We start from the raw sequence: 21,036 nt of genomic DNA, 5'->3' as shown, positions 1-21,036 counted from the left end.
GGAATAACACTGCGCAAACGCCATGCTTGTGAGGCAAAGCACGCATAACAAAAGCATCACTTAGCTCTTACTAACCGAGCAGGAGGCCTGTATGGGAGAATCTTGACCGAAGTCGTGAGTACAGACCGAATGCAGTGAGGTCTGTACACACGACTGAGGTCAAGATTCTCCCATACAGACCGACTAAGCTCAGTTAATAAGATGTTTATTGTATGGTGCAAACAAGAACAATTTAGTTAGTTTAATGGAACTCGTTTGTACTAACTGACATTTTGCTTGCGAACGGCGATGAACTGAACTTAATTCTGCCAAAGTTTGCTTGTCCTCTTTACTTTGTTTTTCTCATCAGGCTTTTTAGCACTTCCATAAATAAATATTGTTAGATGAAAATAGTCAATGATTTTGCATTTTAGTTTGCAACTTTTTCACTGCAAAACATTACCGGTCTAGATGCCGGTCTAGATGGGGAAATCTAGACCGCTTTCAATATCGATTTCAGCCAATCAAATTCGTGAATTTGGCAGTTCCCAGTCCTTGTGAGACAGAGCCATATAATGAATATTATAAAACTAAGCATAAGCGTGCAAACTAAGGGACTGTGCAATAATTACCTGGAAGGGGGGGGGGGGTTGGAAAATTAGAGGGGGGCATAAGAGAAAATGACAACAAGAGAGGGGGGATTGGATGTAAAATTTAATGTGTGGGAATGCCTTGTTTGAAAAACTTCAGAAATTAAAAGAAGACTTGTTCGTCAGGGACTTTAGTTCCTTGAGTACCTTAAGTTTTCCTGCACTCCAACGTGCGATGGATGCCTTAATGAAGGTTGGACAAGAGATGTTCCTGTCTAACGTTCTCCAGTTCCAACCCTGGATGCTACTTCGCCTGGAAAGTATTTACCATTCACTATGGCAACGTCCACTGGAGACCAGATTGACAAGTTTCTCCCAAGTGTCCAGATAAAGAGATTGTTCAACGAGGGAAAATTGCCCTCTTCTGAAGACAGGTCTTTGCAAGAGGTATGTTCCCAGTACAACGTGGACGAGTGTGGATGTAAAAGTTATGTACAGCACCTTGAGTTCCTCGATGCAAAAGCCAAAAAAAGAGTAAGAGAAAGAAACACTCTTCCGCTTATTTCTTGGACAATTGAAAAAGATGTAAAAGCGCTTAACAAAAAGCAGCAGAATATGTATCTAAAGCAAAAAGGTCTTAAGATAAGTGGAAGCAAGGCTGAGTTGATTGATCGAATTCTCACCCACGCACGCGGGAACCTTAATGCCATAGATGCTGTAGAAGATGAGGAATCTCCCAATTCATGCAAAGACGACACAAGCTCAGAGTCCAGTGATTCTGACGACTCTTCAAATGACTCTTCGTCGTACGTCGAAGAGTCATTTGAAGTGATCATTGCACAGTCCCTAACGGGAGCCGAGGAAATAGCACTGCACAAACCCGATGTTGGTGAGGGAAAGCACGCATACGAGAACATCACTGAATATAACAAAGCGTGCAAACTAAAGGGGGCCGAGAAAAAAAGAACTGCCCAAACCCGGCGTTTGTGAGGCAAAGCACGCTTAAAATGATAAACAGTTCTGCAACTTCACAGTAAACGCGTGCAAATACTTAAAGGGCGTAGAGGAAGGGAAAACAACGGAAAAAGCCAGGCAACTGAACAAGGGAGAAAACATGCTCGAAAACAAGCTCGTAAACCGCTAAAAGCAACAAAACTACACTGAAGAAAAAGTTCAGTTGTACCAGTTAGGGTGCCGGAGTTTGGTCTCCATAAACTGGACTGATGCGATTAGCAAAGTAATATGAAAGTCCAGGAGGGGAAGGGTTTAATAAAGTAGCAGATACTGAAGAGCATAACTGATAAATGGACACTGGTAAAACTTGTGACGGTCAACATGGGCACGTCCTTCTTCACCGTCACAAGGCGGTTGTCACAGGTTTGTCTTGTGCGCATCACGTGCTTGTTCTGGCAATTACTACTTGATTATCAATGAATGTATGACTATAAGAAATTGATATTTAACGTTCCATCTGATGCATACCCTTTCTGGAAAAATCAAATCCTGACTCTAAACCTGCATTTCTATCGATGAAGTTACAAAGCATATCAATAAGTAAATGCATAACGCTGTGCAAAATTCCACAACGGCTAATTTTGTTATTCCACTTGACTACACATTTCACCGCATCTTTGCGACCAGTTCGCCATAACACTACTAAGTTTTTTCTTTCCACTTCCGCCGGAAATAGGCGCATTTCCGAAGATCGTCTAGTTCGGCAGTGTTGTTAGCCAGTCTTGAATTGTTCGATAATAATAACAATGACAATGACAATGACAATGACATTGACATTGACATTGACATTGACATTGACATTGACATTGACATTGACATTGACATTGACATTGACATTGACATTGACATTGACAATGACAATGACAATGACAATGATAGTGATAATGATAGTGATAGTGATAATGATAATAATCGAACATTTATCCAGGATAACCCATCAGTACAAAATACTGTTATCAACGGAGTCCTGCTGACTATGAATTAAAAACTAATAAATAAGAATTATTCAGATATATAAAATAAGATACATATTAAGGCAAAAATACACTAAGATAAAAATCGTTAAAACTACAATGGAAATTTGCCGAATTCGTCGGATTTCCGAAGACGTTCAACGATGTCGAGGTTACCGAAGATGAATGAGACTGAGTGAGGCTCCCAGCAGAATGCAATTAGAGACTGTTCGACTTCGGTTAAGCCAGAAATTGTATTTAGCAGGGCCCCTCTGGATACCAGCCACTGTGCTGAATGGGCCACCCTGCATAAATAAAGTTTTACCTTACCTTACCTAGGTTCTCACATGCCGCCGACATACCTGAGACATTACTGCATATGTGAACATTTATCGCCGAATCATAATCTGTCCCAGGCATTGACCGCCGGCTCGCCTGCGATTGTTGGCGATTGTCGACGATCAAAATATTTTGTGTGAACATCATCTGCGGACGCAATGTATGTCGTAACAACTCCATTTTTCCCACAACAGTCCGGTTTCGAGTTTGCCATGACCGCTAATTAAAAGTACTGAGAACGCATTTGCACAGGGTTAGCCTCGACCTAAAGTAAAATATTCACAAATTCCGGTGAGAAGATGACCTGTTTACAGCTCTGTGTATTGTTTAATTCTCAAATTTGTGGCACCTTCTTGCCGGTATTTGTGAATATTTTTTTTAGGTCGAGGCTAACCCTGTGCAAATGCGTTCTCAGTGCTTTTATTCAGCGGTCATGGCGAACTCATTCATACTATTCCATATTTACAGATGGAATGGTTGAAAATTGCGCCAATTCGATTTAACAAATTGACGTCAGTTTTTTATGCGTCTGTCCGCGAACATTGGCGATAGCTTTTCTCGCTTTTTGATTGGCTACTTAAAAAAAGTCTATAAAATCTCATTGGCTAAAAAGTTGACAGTTATTGTAAAATTGCATTTCGCACCAATTTGAGTAAGTCAGCGATAATAATAATAAAAAAAAATATGTTAAAAGCAAACTTTATTGAGCACTTTTCCATACAAACTTGAATCTTACATGTATCTGGTAAAAAATTCAGAAATTCTGTTGTTCCTTAAGTTTTCGGTAATTATAATAGTAATAATAATAATAATAATAGTAATAATAATAATAATAATAACTTTATTTGAGTGTCTGGTCTTCTAGCTAGCCTTAAGCTTATTAATCGGGGACACTGTTAAAATTAAAATATAATATAAGTATAAAAACGATTCCTGTCTATTTACATTAAATTATACTACATTTTCGCACACTCTTTGTATTTACATCTAATTCCTACAGTTAAGATACTACTTTAGAATACGGAATATCGAACCTATATTTATAATACTTATAACTAGTGTTTACGGCTCAAGAGTTGCAAAGGTGACACCCTTTGCATGTGTCGCCTCCGACAAGTCCACTGAGGTTCCTTCCCCTGATGTTCGCCTTAAATCGCTGCAAAGACGTTTCTTTCTTGTCCCTATTGTCTTACTTCGACCACATCAATGGCCCAAGGAAGCGAAGGGAATGTTTCCCGTACTTAACAGTTCTTACTCTTGGTACGTAAAAATCAGAGTTCCTTAAGCTGTAGCTCGAGGGTGATCTAGGAAAAAGCTCTGAATCCAGATGCGCCGGGGACCCACTGGAACAGATCGCCGAACGTTGTCAGTTGCAACCGGTGGCTAAGTCGCAGGTAGGTCGGCGGGATATGAGAACCAGGCTTTAATTCTGGAATAAACGTCTTACAAGCCCATTCAAAAACTACAAATAGTCACAGACGGCTATTTTGCACATATTGCATGTACGACGACCCTACAGCCCTAAATTAAATTGCTTTACAAAGCATTATATAGGCCTGTATACCCCTGTACATAACAAAACGTTTTCGTACCATTGACCTGATATAGCCCTTCAGCCTTCCTTGTTCCTGAAAGCAATACATACTCCTACATAGTCTTACATAACCATACACACGTAACCGAAAGTACACAGTTACTCAGCAACAGCCCGGAGTAACAACCCTACAAATTTTAGTGTAAGGTCATCCTAGTCCAAAATTTTTTAATACCTTTCTCGAAAAACCCAATAACTAGATATTTCTTTTTATATTTTTTTCATGTAGAGAATAGAAACACAACATTCAAACCCTTCTTACATGTATGCACACAAGTCCATTTTGACGCAAGGAAGCAAGATTCCAAACCAGGCTGATCTTTCTCCGCGGAATGGATCACAGGATGCATTATTTCGACATACAGACTACTTCTTGCCTTTTGATTCTTGAGGGAAAATAAACGATAACAATGGCTAGTGGCATTATTTTCGTATTTTTTTTTCTCTCACAGAAAGTATTCAAAAGAAAAGCTAAACAGAAAATAGAGGTTCATCTGATACAATTCGTGGTCGGTCATAATCGATATTGTGTCCACAGTTGTTCCTTCCTCCAAGTTATTGAGAAGTACAACTAGTTCTCGAAAGCCCAGATCAAGTATTTATTTCTTTTTGATAATTTTGACTGCAGAAAATATAAAGACAACCTGCAACCCAAGCTTGAATACATAGTCTTCGGGGTGTCCCTAGAGCCAGAAACGCCGAGGGGAGTACTGGACCACCCTGTTCCGACACTCCATACGGACTCATGTTTCCAGGGGTGGGGACAAAGCCCGCCCCAAAAAGGAATGACTAGATTATTTATTAATTGCTAATTATTAGTTGCTAGTTATTTATTACTTTTTTGTTTAAAAATTAAGGGACAACACGACTTTGACCAGAGGGGCTGGCAGCTACCTTTACCTGCGCCAACCTGTAATAATGAATTAATTGTGAGGGAATGCAGCTTTTAATTCATCACAGCGCATCGGAAAGGCAAACGCTGCCATTCGGTAAATGTTTAAGTAAAGAAAAAGAAATAAGTAAAAGATAAAGAAGAAGAAAAAAAAAGTAAAAAAGAAAAGAAAAAGTGCCGGCCTCACTAGGAGTTGAACTCATAGCCTCCCGCTATGAGTTATAAGTAATAAGTTATTAGTTGAGAGGCCATGTACTCACTATAAAACGTGCTACATGTATGACTCTAATCGTTGGATGTTGTCATTCAGTAGCATTTTGAATGAATTGGTAAAAGTTCAATTGAGGCCTTTCACTACTGTAAAATGATATTAAAATCTTTTAAAAAATCCAAGCTTTCGCCGATCTACGGCATCATCAGGGATAAGAAACAATATTCCGCGTAAGGCTTATATACAGATGTAAAGTAAAAACGTGTGAAAACGTGTGAAAAAATGCATGAGATAAATAAGATACAAATATGAATAAAAACGAATGATATCATCTAATGAACGAGTGTCAAAGTATAAAGAGTCTCTAGATATGTTACAATAATTATTAGAATAAAAGGTCCGCGACTTCGCTGCATTCCTCTCGGGAGTTGAGGGCAGGTTTGTAGTTTCGCATGTAAAACACTTCGAACAGTCGTAGATTTGCGGGGTCGTTTTCTAGTACAATTGTCTTGATTTCGATGCCTCTGTGGACTTTGTTTTGGCACTTAGAAATGTGTTTCTTCACGGAGGAGTTGTCATTGTTCGTGGATAAAGAGTGTAGTTCTCCCGATGTAGTATTATTGCAGTTGTTACACGTGATTTAGTAAACAGCGTTGCGTAATAAGAACAATTTGGTGCTGGAGATAGGGCAGTTGGCCCTCGTGCATGTCCGTTCCGTGTTGTTTTGAGAGAGCTCGTTTGAGGGTGTATGACTTACGCGCGACCCGTACTGGTATACCCTCTTTTCGGAAAATGTTGGTGATCCTGTAGTTGAGACGTTCGGAGATATATGGGCTCTTCAGGTACGACCATTCTGTGTTGAGAGGTCGAGGGTCTTTCTGATCGTTTTGGGAGTGCTTAGTTTTGTCTATAGTGCTTTCAGGATACCCGTTGAGACGGAGGACGTCGTCAAACATGTTTTGATGCTTTGTGGCTGTCGTTTCTGTAGAGCATTTATCGTCGATACGTTTCTGCTCATTACGAATGAGGTTGATCTTTGACTTTTCCGGTATTGCTGATTGGTGGTGAACGAAGAATGGTTTCTTTGCTATTTTTTTTGTAAAATTCAAAGGAGCTTTTGCCGTCTTTGGAGATGGTGACATTGAAATCAAGTAGTGATAGTGAGAGGCCATTGGGTGTTATTTCTGGTTTCTCAGTTTCAAACTTTAATTTAGGGTGCAGATTGTTCATTGTATAGTGGAATTGGTCTGCCATTTCCTCGTCAGTTTTCTGGAGATAAATGTCGTCAACGTATCTTCTGTAGGGGCTTATAGGTAAGTGTGAAGAGAGGGCGATGGTTTCCAGTCTGCCATGAATATGAATACCAAATCACGTGTAACAACTGCAATCAATAGGGAGTTTACGAAACCACGACGGCAACGGCAGCGGGAACGTCACTGAACAAAAGAATTAATGAGCAGTACAATGGCTGTGTACGTGCGTTATAATTCTTGGTACATTTCTTTGCCGTCCTTTGCAAGACAACAACGTGAAATGACCAAATTTTGCGTTGCCTGGAGAACGTGAGCCACGACGGCTAATTTTTAAAATTTTATTTCAAATTTATCGCTGTGTTCCGGATTTTTTAGAGTGTCGCGAGATTCACAGGTAAAATATAAATCCATTTTTCAATCGACGTTGTCCTCGGCGTCGTCGTCGTGGTTTCGTAAACTCCCTAATAGCAATAAGCAACGACGACGAGGACGACGCCTCGTAAAAAAATGTATTTATATTTTACAAACGAAATTCGCGACTGTCTAGATCTGTTGGGTATGCAAATGGCTCTAAAAACGTGCTTAAGCTAAATGTGCAACGACAGCGTTCAATTCCAAATGGAAATACGAAAAATTAGCCGTCGTCGTCCACGTTCCATAGACGACGCAGAACTTGGTCATTTCACGTTGTTGTTTTGCAGAGGACGGCAAAGAAGTGTACAAAGATTTATAACGCACGTGCACAGCTACTGTTTTGCTCATTAAACCTTTTGTTTTGTGACGTTTTCGTTGCCCTCGTCGTCGTGGTTTGCTTAAGCTCCCTAATACTACATCGGGAGCACTACACGCTTTATCGACGATCGTGTAAGAGGACACTTGAACAATGACAACTCCTCCGTGAAGAAACACATTTCTAAGTGCCAAAACAAAGTCCACAAAGGCATCGAAATCAAGACAATTGTACTAGAAAACGACCCCGCAAATCTACGACTGTTCGAAGTGTTTTACATGCGAAACTACAAACCTGCCCTCAACTCCCGAGAGGAATGCAGCGAAGTCGCGGACCTTTTATTCTAATAATTATTGTAACATATCTAGAGACTCTTTGTACTTTGACACTCGTTCATTAGATGATATCATTCGTTTTTATTCATATTTGTATCTTATTTATCTCATGCATTTTTTCACACGTTTTCACACGTTTTTACTTTACATCTGTATATAAGCCTTACGCGGAATATTGTTTCTTATCCCTGATGATGCCGTAGATCGGCGAAAGCTTGGATTTTTTAAAAGATTTTAATATCATTTTACAGTAGTGAAAGGCCTCAATTGAACTTTTACCAATTCATGTATAACTCTGTATAACTCTGTCAGTTAAGTACAAACAAAAGGGTCACAAAACTGTTCAAAAAGGTTGCCCTTACCATCATGGAGTCCAGAAATACAGAAATGCTTCAGTTTATCCCGTTGATATTACACCACTACACACACAAAAAATGCTCGAATGAAGTATTACACCGTGATAACTGCAATCTGGCTCGCACTGAAACAAACATCCCCATTACTTCGTAGTCAAGTTCCCGCTCTCAGGTTTATAGTGCAATATCTATACCCGCTCCCTCAAAATGTCCAGAATTCACATGTAGGGCAACTGTAAAATTTTCTTAGAAGTTTGAACGTGAAATACACAAAACAAAAATCAGGAAAGTACCTTAATAGGGATGAAAGGGACTTTGCAATGGCATTACACCATGGATGTATTCCATTTTGATGAAGTGAGATACAATAACAGACACATTCCATTTCAGGGTCATTCTTTAATGTACATACATCTCAAAGCTAACATCCTGTCTGGTCACATCCGTCACACTTCATGTCTTCAAATACAACTGTGTTTTGCCATGTTTGGTGACATTTAATAAAATGGTTAGGAATGTTCTTACAAAATAATTAGCGCTCTAATTTCGTTGTGATTGAGAAGCAGGGTATACTGGAGGCAGTCCCATTCCAGCACCTGTACTTCCAGGGCCAAGAAGTATCTGTCAAGAAACAAAAACAAGTTTTCACGATTTATATACCATCCCATACTGTTTTAAAAGAGGTTTGTCAAGAAATGTTTTCTCTTTTAATATGGGTTATGTATTATAATAAGAATGTTCCCAATATCCTTTGCAGCTAAAAATTTTGAATGCCAAAGAGGTTTGCCAATTCAACTTTGGGGAAGGTGCTACTAACAACTGTACACCTTCTGCAATAACACTTTCATAAAATTAATAACATCTCAATGTTGGTGTGATGATGTCATTTGTCAAGTGATAATGCCCCAAAAAAGTCTTCCAGCTCACTGTGGCAAGAAGCAGTTTATTGACTGGAAAGCACTGAATGTGGACATAAATGAGGGCATCTCCAAAAAGAACTTTGGTAGGTCTTGAGGATATAAATGACTTTCACCGGGGATCAGCCAACTACTGGCTGATTTCACCAGTTTAGGGAAAGCTTGTCACTGGCTGAAAATTTCACTACAAAACAAAGATGAGGCAATAATACATGAAAGTATACAGTCCAAAAAAGCTTACTGAGCTTGTCAATAGGTCTGCATTGGTTCCTGAAGCTAGATTCTGGTATATACAACTCACTTGTCTCTGCTGTTGAAGTTGTGCCTCCTCTGTTTGGACCCTTTCCACTTCAAAGATAACTGGCAAAGCGAGTATTACAAATGATGTACTCAAAATCCATATTGTTTTTCCAGTGAAGCTGTAAAGCCACTTAGCACCACTAACCATCCCCTTTGCAGCAGTACTCGTGCCTTTCCGCACAGACTCTGGAAACATCTCTGTCAGACCCACGAGTCTTTCAGTTAAAGTCTCGTCAATCTCATCAAGATTCTGGAGAATGGAAATCACAATTATCATTAAAAAACTGTCAATCATTCATATAAAGATCATGGATTTCTTTATTTCTCAAGTTACGGTCCAGTGGTCTTGTTGTGCTGAATTAGACTGTGTTTGAAGATGGGTAGGATCCATCTGCTATGTTTTTCAGAGATACAGTTGAACCTCTATTAAGGGGCCACCTATTATATGGCTGTCCCTTATTAAGTGGCCAGTTATCAAAGTTCTGAAATTATTATCAGTAAACTACTGCAACTAAAATCCCTATTAATGTTGTTGTTCCTAGCGAAAGTAAGTTAACCGTGGTGACTTGCAATTGAACCAGAGCTATTACTCAAATACAAACAACTCGTGATGGCATTAATGGGGGAACACTGCCTTGCGTTTGGTTAGCCCATGCGACTTCCAGCGATAGCGTGACAAAGCAACCTCACTTATCTCCCCAGCACTACGAGCTGAATGACAGACAGCACGTGCAGGATCGGACAAGAGTATCGGTTAGCAAGCGATGTTCAAAGGCGATGAAAAAACAGCAAGCTTGGGGGAAGTCGCTGCGCAGACTTAACCGCACCACACAGGAGTGACCCTTTGTTTATTATCCAGGAATACATGACCAACCTCGTCTCCAAAGGGAGGGAGGGAGGGAAAATTAAACGATAGATTTACACTAAGTAATAGCTACGTTGCTTAGACGAACTCAGAATGGACTCTGAACAGTTTTCCGAGCTTTTATATGGAGACGTTCGTCTGCTTGTAAGCCAGTAGAAAAGGCTGTACTACCGAACAGCTTACCCTAACACGTGTAACATCTTAAACATGAATAGTGCTTTAATGCTTTGCACCAATGCTATGGTATGTTATAACGTTCAGAACGTAACAAAGCTACAATGTTTTAGGTTTAGCTACGATAAGGCTTACAGTTTGCTGACCTTTACAATATAACTGCTCAATAGCTCTATAGAAAGTGATGCCGCCATGAACGGCTCATTCAGAACGCACGTCACGCTCCATTAACTATATTTTACTGGCGTGACAGTAAAATCTCATTTAGCCAGCCACCTCCATAAAGCAGCCACAATCACCTTTTGGTTGTTCCATTGAGGGGTTTCTGATAATAAAAAATGTTGTCTTCACCTATGTTAAATGGTCACTCAAAATTTAATACACATAGTTGGCTTTGTGTCAGAAAAGGCTATAACAGATCAGAGTTCAAAATAGAAAGACATGCTTGATAAAAACATTCAAACACAAATTTATCATGATTGTCTTGACACGATTCCAAATTCACAAAGCAATTAACCTGATGGTAAAAAATATCCACCAACCCCTACTAAGCGGCCACTTCCCATTTCTGGGTGGCTGTTTAATAGGGTTTTGACTGTACATTTAAGGTAATTCCTCTGAAATAAAAGTTGCAATAGATTTTTGTTCAAACTTTGTCCACTGAATATTTGTCATATGATAAGTTCAATTTTGAAATAAAAAAGGGGTGCCCATGCTCATTAAGGAGCAGTGGGGCATTGAAAATGCCCCATTTTGGCATTATTTAATGCTTATTACAAGAACGCATTCCCAGTAATTGTAAAATCTTTGTGAGCCCAGACTCATAAGAACACGCATTAAACTACAGTCAATACATTGTGTCGGACACAAATAACCATTTTAAGTTTGATTCAGACAGAAAGCTAAATCCTTGATTAAAAATTTAAACCAAATTTCTTGACATGGTTACCAACTGCAAACTAGAAAAGACCACAGTGTATCCGCTATCTTTCTTATTTATTCAATTTTCAGCAATAGAAATTAGATCAGTCTTTTCTCACGCAAAGCTTATGATTAGTTGATCACAATGACTGGAAAAAAACATAGGCACGCAAGGCGTGCAAGAGTTATTTTTTTGTGAACTATAAGTCTCGGAGATAGGAGCATTCATGGAACTGTTTACAGTAATGATTTGGTTGATCTGACAAGTTTTTTTGGTTGCGATGTACAGCAAGAAAGAAACTGGGAGTTTATGATGTACATAGGATGTTACATCGGTAATGGTAAGATAACTAAATAGTAAGCCCTAAAATGTTTCACTGAAAAAACTACAGTGATCTGACATGCCTCCAGATTAATGTAGATACAATCTTATTTTCTAACAGGCACTTTTATTGGTTCTTTGATACAACCCACACTGTGATTGGTCTGACACACGCACATGCATAACTCCCTCACTCACCGATCACGTAGCACTTCCCCCCCCCGGGGGGGGACTTCCTTATATGGGCTAAATAGGTCTGTGCGGCCCCGAAAGGTATGGTTTTTCAGCCGTTTTGGTCATAAATAGGGTATCGATTTTAGCTGATTTTGGCCATTTTGGTCATAAATAGGGTACGGTTTTTGCACTCTAGCCTTGATATGGGTATGCTTTAAGAAGAAGCCACTTTTTCATCATTATCGAAAAGAAAATCAACAAAAGCCCTTCACAAATTTATATGTTTACGGTAATTTAACATTGGTTTGAACTAGCGAGCTAGTTATAACACAGGTCTGAAACAGGGTTTTGATTTGAGGGTCAGGTCGTAAATAGGGTTTCGAATTTTTGGTCAGGTCATAAATAGGGTAAGGAATATCGCAGATTTTGGTCATAAATAGGGTAAGGGTTTTGGGAAGCGGGCCACACACCCCCAACCAATTTTTCTGGGAGTACCCCCTCGGGAGCCCTTCCAGCCCCCAAGAGGAATTTTTGCTCAAAAATACTCAAGTTAAGAGAACCTTTCGCATTTTATACGAGTCGTAAGTTTACCCTTTTTACAAAACACAACGCAACAACACTACTTCACCAAAAATTGAAAGAAAGAGAAAAAACCTCTCTGACACGTTGAAAGTCTGATTTAATTAAATTGCACTTTAACTTGGTGCCACACAGTCTTCAAAGAACATTTGAACAGTTTTCATACTTTTTACCTTTAAATACATCGGACTGAAAAGAATGTCATAAAATGCCCATCAAATAAAAATATTAAACTGCTACTGCAGAGACGTAAAAACACTCTAGAAGTGAAAGCTTCTTTTTTGTTTAATATCCTGGGAACAATAGCCGATAACTTGTAAGCTTTAATTGAATTTACTCCCATATGAAAAACAAAAGTGTCGAGTTACCATTTGTAACTAAAAATAGCAAACATCTCGTGGGAACAAATGGTGACGATTCGTCAGCTCTAATTGAATTTACTACCTTGTGAAAAACAAGAGTGTCAAATTACCCATTGTAACTAAAAAATAAAAATATCTCGTTATATTTGCATGCAATAAGAACAAAACAATCGTTACCTGCACTTACTATTGTAAACGTTAGAATTGCTTCAAATCTAAATAGTCTCGTCTCCTCTGAAACATGTCCTAAGAACTAGAACTGACGATTCGTGACCTCTAATTGAATTAACTCCTTGTGAAAAACAAAAGTATCAAGTTACCCTTTGTAATTAAAAATAAAAATGTCTCGTGCCATTTGCCTACTACTCATGAACTGCTTCAAAACTCAAGACTCATCTCGTTCATAACTAGCCACCATTACACCGAAAATTATGCACTCTAAAACAACCCAATGTACGTATGTAACTGTCACACTCCCCTCCAAACCGGACTAAAAATCACAAACCGACAACATACACGTCACTCTTTATTTTTCAATTACCAAAGTCCTTGTGTTTATACATACCTTGTGTTTCTCACGTACCATTTACCTTTACGACAAGAAATTTGATTGGCTGTTCATAGTAGATCCAATCTGATTGGTGTGACATACATACATCTCTCACTCACTCACTCACTCACTCACTCACTTACTCACTCACCCATTGACCCGTCCATAACATACCCGACGCGCCGACTAAGAGGTATTTTTTTAACAAAAAAATAACTCAAAAATGGGGTGCCTATGCTCGTTGGTGAGCTAGAGCCATTTTTCAACTGACAGAGTTCAATATCAAGGCAAATTCGTCATGTTTTCAATATGCGCATGCACGAGCACTCGCTAATGACACCATAAATTATGTGCAGTAAGGATGCGCAATGCAATACTGGGGAATGACCTTAAGTTAATTGACAAGTTTTTTTTTTCCACCAAGGAGTACAATGGATGCCACCAATTTGTTAAGGTATGAGCTTGAGTCACATCTGGGGGAATCTGGTACAGCTCAGATATACAAATAAAAAATAAATAAATATACATTTATATAGTGCCATTTTCCACTAATTGTCCATGGCGCTTTACAATACTTTAAAATTAAAATCCTAAGTTTAAAATCCTAAAATTAAAGTCCTAATCCTTTAAAAACCTAATATCCTAAATCCTGAAAGTTAAAATCCTGAGAATTAAATACGCTATGTAATACAATTAGACTACAAATAAAAAGTAAAAACTACAAATCAAATGCACGCTTAAAAAGATAAGTCTTAAGATTAGCCTTAAAAACTGTCTCTGATGATGAAAGTCTGATCTGGAGGGGTAGTTTGTTCCAGAGCCTTGGTGCTGCCACGTAAAAAGCCCTTTCACCATACGTTTTAAGATTTGCTCTAGGCTCATCAAGCAACCTGTTGTTTGAAGATCTTAGTGTGCGACCAGAAATGTTAAATCGCAGTAGGTCTCTAATGTAATCAGGGGCCAGTCCATTCAGAGCTTTGTAAGTTAACAACAATATTTTGAAAATAATCCTAAAATGAACTGGCAACCAATGTAAGCTCCTTAGTATTGGTGTGATGTGTTCCTGCCTTCTAGTCAAGATAACAAGGCAAGCTGCTGAGTTCTGTACAAGCTGAAGTCTATTAATCAGATACTTTGGGAGACTGTACAGTAGGGCATTACAATAGTCCAAATGCGATGTTATGTAAGCGTGAACAATAGTCTCAGTAGTACTCTGGGATAGGTATCGCCTAATTTTAGCTATACTACGAATTCGGAAAAATGCGCTCTTGCAGATTATTTTAAAGTGTTCTTTGAAATCCAAACATTGATCGAATGCAACTCCTAAATTCCTGGCCTGTTTACTAGACTTGATTACTTCATCACCAACTCATATATAGTCAAGGAGTGGTCGTGGACGATATTTAGAACTAATAACCAAAAGTTCAGTCTTATCCTGATTTAACTTAAGTTTGTTGCACAGCATCCAGTCCCCAATGTCCTCAACACATAATTCTACTGCCATCTTTGAGCTTGATAGGTGATAAGGACAGTTGGACGTAAATGACAAGTACAACTGTGTGTCATCTGCATAGAGATGAAACGGTATGCTATGCTTTCTGGCTATGTCACCCAGCGGACTTGTATAAAGGGAATACAACAAGGGTCCCAGCACAGAACCCTGTGGTACCCCGTAGGCTAAATTTTTCTTTGACGTTTCAATTCCATTAACAGAAACAAACTGTTCGCGTGAGTGAAGGTACGAATGAAACCAATTAAGAGCAGTGTTCCTAATACCAAAGCGATTCTGTAGTCTAGATAACAAAATCGAATGATCGACAGTATCAAACACAGCCAATAAATCGAGCAATAGTAATATAACTGATCTGTTATTGAGTTATTTTTTTGTAAAAAAAATACCTCTTAGTCGGCGCGTCGGGTATGTTATGGACGGGTCAATGGGTGAGTGAGTGAGTGAGTGAGTGAGTGAGTGAGAGATGTATGTATGTCACACCAATCAGATTGGATCTACTATGAACAGCCAATCAAATTTCTTGTTGTAAAGGTAAATGGTATGTGAGAAACGCAAGGTAAGTATAAACACAAGGACTTTGGTAATTGAAAAATAAAGAGTGACGTGTATGTTGTCGGTTTGTGATTTTTAGTCCGGTTTGGAGGAGAGTGTGACGGTTACATACGTACATTGGGTTGTTTTAGAGTGCATAATTTTCAGTGAAATGGTGGCTAGTTATGAACGAGATGAGTCTTGAGTTTTGAAGCAGTTCATGAGTAGTAGGCAAATGGCACGAGATATTTTTATTTTTAATTACAAAGGGTAACTTGATACTTTTGTTTTTCACAAGGAGTTAATTCAATTAGAGGTCACGAATCGTCGCTTTTAGTTCTTAGGACATGTTTCAGAGGAGACGAGACTATTTAGATTTGAAGCAGCTCTAATGTTTACAATAGTAAGTGCAGGTAACGATTGTTTTGTTCTTATTGCATGCAAATATGACGAGATATTTTTATTTTTTAGTTACAATGGGTAATTTGACACTCTTGTTTTTCACAAGGTAGTAAATTCAATTAGAGCTGACGAATCGTCGCCACTTGTTCACACGAGATGTTTGCTATTTTTAGTTACAAATGGTAACTCGACACTTTTGTTTTTCATATGGGAGTAAATTCAATTAGAGCTTACAAGTTATCGGCTATTGTTCCCAGGATATTAAACAAAAAAGAAGCTTTCCTTTCTAGAGTGTTTTTACGTCTCTGCAGTAGCAGTTTAATATTTTTATTTGATGAGCATTTTATGACATTCTTTTCAGTCCGATATTTTTAAAGGTAAAAAGTATGAAAACTGTTCAAATGTTCTTTGAAGACTGTGTGGCACCAAGTTAAAGTGCAATTTAATTAAATCAGACTTTCAACGTGTCAGAGAGGTCTTTTTCTCTTTCTTTAAATTTTCGGTGAAGTAGTGTTGTTGCGTTGTGTTGTGTAAAAAGAGTAAACTTACGACTCGTATAAAATGCGAAAAGTTCTCTTAACTTGAGTATTTTTGAGCAAAAATTCCTCTTGGGGGCTGGAAGGGCTCCCGAGGGGGTACTCCCAGAAAAATTGGTTGGGGGTGTGTGGCCCGCTTCCCAAAACCCTTACCCTATTTATGACCAAAATCTGCGATATTCCTTACCCTATTTATGACCTGACCAAAAATTCGAAACCCTATTTACGACCTGACCCTCAAATCAAAACCCTGTTTCAGAACTGCGTTATAATTAGCTCCCTAGTTCAAACCAATGTTAAATTACCGTAAACGTATAAATTTGTGAAGGGCTTTTGTTGATTTTCTTTTCGATAATGATGAAAAAGTGGCTTCTTCTTAAAGCATACCCATATCAAGGCTAGAGTGCAAAAACCGTACCCTATTTATGACCAAAATGGCCAAAATCAGCTAAAATCGATACCTATTTATGACCAAAACGGCTGAAAAACCATACCCTTCGGGGCCGCACAGACCTATATAGCCCATATAAGGGAGTTCCCCCCCCCCTGGGGGGGAAGGGCTACGTGATCGGTGAGTGAGGGAGTTATGCATGTGCGCGTGTCAGACCAATCACAGTGTGGGTTGTATCAAAGAACGAATAAAATTGCCTGTTAGAAAATAAGATGGTATCTACATTAATCTGGAGACATGTCAGATTACTGTAGTTTGTTCAGTCAAACATTTTATGGCTTACTATTTAGTTATCTTACCATTACCGATGTAACATCTTATGTACATCACAAACTCCCAGTTTCTTTCTTGCTGTACATCGCAACCAAAAAAACTTGTCAAATCAACCAAATCATTACTGTAAACAGTTCCATGAATGTGCCTATCTCCGAGACTTATAGTTCACAAAAAAAATAACTCTTGCACGCCTTGCGTGCCTATGCTTGTCAATAGCCTTCAAAATATCATTTTGAACTCTCACAAGCGCAGTATCTGTACTGTGATGAGATTTATATGCCAACTGAAATTCTTCTAATAAGCCTTCATTTGCTTACAAGTAAGCAAACCAATTTGCATTAACAGAAATAGGCGCATACATACATGTATCTAGACCTGCATGCATTCTTCACGTTAGTATAAAGATATTCAAGCTATCATAATTAGTTTTCAGGTCATTCTCAGATAAGCAAATTGTCAAATGGCTTTGAAATTCGAGTAAACTTGTTTACATGCAGGTATGGAGCTCAATGTCTTCTTAACATGTTTGCACTTGTCCTTCCAGAGAAATGCACATGCATCTGTAATGCTAGATAACATGTCAAAGTCATTTTGCATAACAAGACTTATACAGACCAGACTTTTATGTGACATTCACCTCTACATTTCAAACATGTCCATGTGTATTCTGTCTGTACTTAGAAACAAGGGTTATTCAAGGAAAATGTTTTTTCATAAAGTGGCTTTGAAAACTGTAAACTAATATTTGGAGTATGTTTATCGAGCTTGTGTCCTGATATTTGAACTTGTTTTGTGTTATTTTACATTTCTCTAGAGTGCTTAAAAATTGAAATGATCTGAGCACCACAGGAACCATTGGAAGTGGATATATCTGCCACTGTGACCTTTGTTATCAACCTAAGCCATGCCTTATCACATGAGAGTAATAGACCATTTTACAATATTTTTTGTTTAGTGACCTGGCCTTTGAATGGTAGCGAGGCTGGAGGTGACCTTGTTTTGATACAGACCTCACTGCTTTTGTTGTGTAAATCAAGCTTTATGCTAACTAGTTTGCATTTAAATGAGAAAAGCAGAGAGGTCTGTATCAAAATAAGGTCAACTCCAGCCTCCCTTGCATTCATGGCCAGGTAACTAAGCACACAACTGTAAAATGGCCTATTCCAAGATTTACCTTGGTTGACTCTTTACTGTTTTTGGTGGCATTCACCTTAATATCAGGTCACATCCACATGAAAAAGTTTACCTTGGTATGTATCCACCAATACTGCAGTAAAAGGTTCAGTTGTTAACTAGGCATGCAATGATCTCGTCTTTAAATATCTTTGCCAGGGTGCATTACCCGAGACTTCCAAACTGACGATACGACAAGGATTTTTAAATTCCTCACCACACAGCCAGCCATACTCCCAGTCTCTTTCTCTCATTGGTCTGCTCAAATAATCCCAATTTTCTTTGTATTATGTTCACTGGGAAAATTTGGACTCAAATAGATGGTAAAAGATGCCCATTATTGGCCAGGATACATTATTCAATATGGGAAATAAAGAGAAGTTAAGAAGCCATAATGATCATGTTTATACGCCAGCACCAGCAAAAATTAACATGAATGTGAAAGTCGCTATACGCCAATAACTCACACGCTGGTATGCTGCAAAATTTAAAGGGCCACACTGAACATCTTCGGCGTAACTTACTCTGAATGCACCCTGGTATGTTGGCTCTATTCTATTATTCACCCTGGAGTACTTGTAACAATTCAGCGGCCTGTAAGTTTCTTTTGGAAAACCAATTGCCTAATCAAATGATTTGGATGTCAGTCGTTTTGCCTACAAGTCATTTCGTCTACAAGTTGGTTCACCTACATCGAAGTTTGTTTCGCCTACATGACCAAAGTCATTTCACCTAACGATCTGAGTTGATTCACCTGCATTAAAGTCATTTTGCCTACACTTAAGTCGAATTTATTTTGCGAAGATAGATGGACATCACTGCCAACATGGAGCAGAGGAGTCGTATTTGACTGCATTTCCAGTTAAATTGTAGCGCGAATCGATTTGTTGTTGATTTAAAAGATTTCCACACTATGCATGTAAAATGGAATCTCGATTTTTCGAACCTCCAACGGAAACGAAAATTGGTTCAAAAAATTGGAGATTCTGAGAAATCAGGTGTAAAATTACAGCCTTTGACTGAGGAGGGGAAACGACGTTTGGTTCGAGTTATCAGGGGTTCGAGAAATTGAGATTCCACACAGTTTGATCACCTACAGTTACTTGAATCAACAACATATTGATCCTCTGCTCCCTGTGCCCTGTCAGACTTCTTTTGGTCAAAGTGAGGTGGAAAGGAAAATCACGCAAAAATTCTCAAACTCGATTCCCGTGCTTAACAAAACAAAATACGAAAAGCTTCCCAAATTGAACTTAGTCTACTGTTCGCTTCGACGAAAAAGTTCCTGTTGGTGATCTCCAAGTTTGTTAGCTTGTTTGTTGAGACAGAGCGTTCAGCATAGCCGCGCCGTCACTGTGGAATACTCTTCCGAAAAACATTACTATAATTATTGTAAACCTAACTGCAATTTTTAGGTAAGTATTTAGTGTTTAGTAATAAGTATTTACTGTTGGCGAATCTACTTCAATGTAGGCGAATCGACTCCGATCGTGTAGGCGAAACGACTTCGGTCGTGTAGGCGAAACGACTTCGATGTAGGCGAATCGACTTGTAGGCACAACGACCGGTTACCAATGATTCGGTACATTTTCATGCACAAAAATACTGAAAGCTGTTTCCAACATGTTTCTCAAACAGCTTAGGGCAATAGACTTGTTCAACCACCTTGAGCTTGACCCCTGGTGCATAAGTCGACAAAAGGCAGTTATGAACCAGAACCTAAGACAAGAGATGCCACATCTTCACATACATACTGGTGAACCAAATAAGAGAAACCTGCAACTGATCGACCTGGAAAGGTTTTCGTTGCTGGCTTTAATTTTCTGTGAGATCAACAACAAGCTAAGCAACGTCTAAAAACATGTAGACTGGTGCTGAAACAGCCAAATGAGGAAGCTTTGCTTGTAACGTTTACTATAGTGTGTAGTTTCAAAAGATAATTAACACGAGCAAAACCAAGCAGAAAGCTCAACGAATGTTTGAAAAAACCCTACCTCGTCTTCCAATGTTTCGATTTCAGGCATCGTGAATGTGTCCGAATCGGTGTTTTCTGCCTAATCGTCGTCGACATGCATGGGAAAAATTAACGCCCGGGCGGAGTGTGGGGGTATTCAGCGGACACACTTTTATGTAAAAATACGTTGTGTAAGTGATCCCGTAAAATTAAAGGACATTTCACATGCACATACGTAATAAGACATACTTTTCCCGCGTAAAATGTAAATATGGCGGACAAAGTGCATGCATTTGCATGATTATAGAAAGGAAAATGGCTATGTCTTTGTTTTTTTTTCCGCGGGTGACCTTAAAGAATTCCTCGAAGAATATATGTCATCGAATTCAAGCTGCTTTGTTCTGTCAGATCGCCATAGTAAGGAATCTTACTTACAGGAAGAATGCGAATTTAATTTATGCAAGATTTGCCGAGATGATAACGGAGAAGACTGGGTGGGCTGCGACGGGTGTGCCCAATATTTCCATGCGAACTGCCTCGGTGTCAGGTATTCCAAATCCTCTCACAGCCATTCTTCTTTTGATCTCATTGAGAACCATTTTTATGGTTGATTGCATTATAAACTAGCCCCAGATTATTTGTCTTAAACAAGTTTTTTGTTTTGAAACGAGTCTTAATTCCATTTGTAAATTCTTGAGCCTCTTACCAGTTGTTTTGAACACGGCATAACATCATATCGATTCCATGACAGTAAACCTAAAAGTGAAACTAAGAAAATACTCTTCTTTTT

General features: G+C 38.8%; 1 protein-coding gene across 1 annotated transcript; it reads right to left on the bottom strand.

Moving 5' to 3' along the window:
• Positions 1-8,630: 8,630 nt before the first annotated feature.
• LOC110046038 (mitochondrial import receptor subunit TOM22 homolog) lies at positions 8,631-20,416 on the bottom strand. The gene is made up of 3 exons (XM_020751700.2): positions 20,287-20,416; positions 9,465-9,713; positions 8,631-8,867 (listed from the first exon to the last, which is right to left on the bottom strand). Exons 1-3 carry the CDS (start codon positions 20,314-20,316, stop codon positions 8,787-8,789), a joined length of 360 nt encoding a protein of 119 aa, XP_020607359.1. The 5' UTR covers positions 20,317-20,416; the 3' UTR covers positions 8,631-8,786.
• Between the last annotated feature and the right edge of the window lie 620 nt (positions 20,417-21,036).

Source organism: Orbicella faveolata, unplaced genomic scaffold (genome assembly GCF_042242905.1).
Source record: "Orbicella faveolata isolate gen_17 unplaced genomic scaffold, um_ofav_v1 contig_2, whole genome shotgun sequence".
NCBI classification, from domain to species: Eukaryota; Metazoa; Cnidaria; class Anthozoa; order Scleractinia; family Merulinidae; genus Orbicella; species Orbicella faveolata.
The sequence above is the reverse complement of the archived record's forward strand: the minus strand, read 5'-3'. Positions and strand labels throughout refer to the sequence as shown.

Excerpts from the sequence above, each read along its gene's own strand:
- LOC110046038 (XM_020751700.2), bottom strand. The coding sequence starts at position 20,316 with ATGCCTGAAATCGAAACATTGGAAGACGAG. Across the intron at positions 9,714-20,286 it reads TCGAAACATTGGAAGACGAG|AATCTTGATGAGATTGACGA; the intron begins GTAGGGTTTTTT and ends TCCATTCTCCAG. Across the intron at positions 8,868-9,464 it reads AACTTCAACAGCAGAGACAA|ATACTTCTTGGCCCTGGAAG; the intron begins GTGAGTTGTATA and ends GTTTCTTGACAG.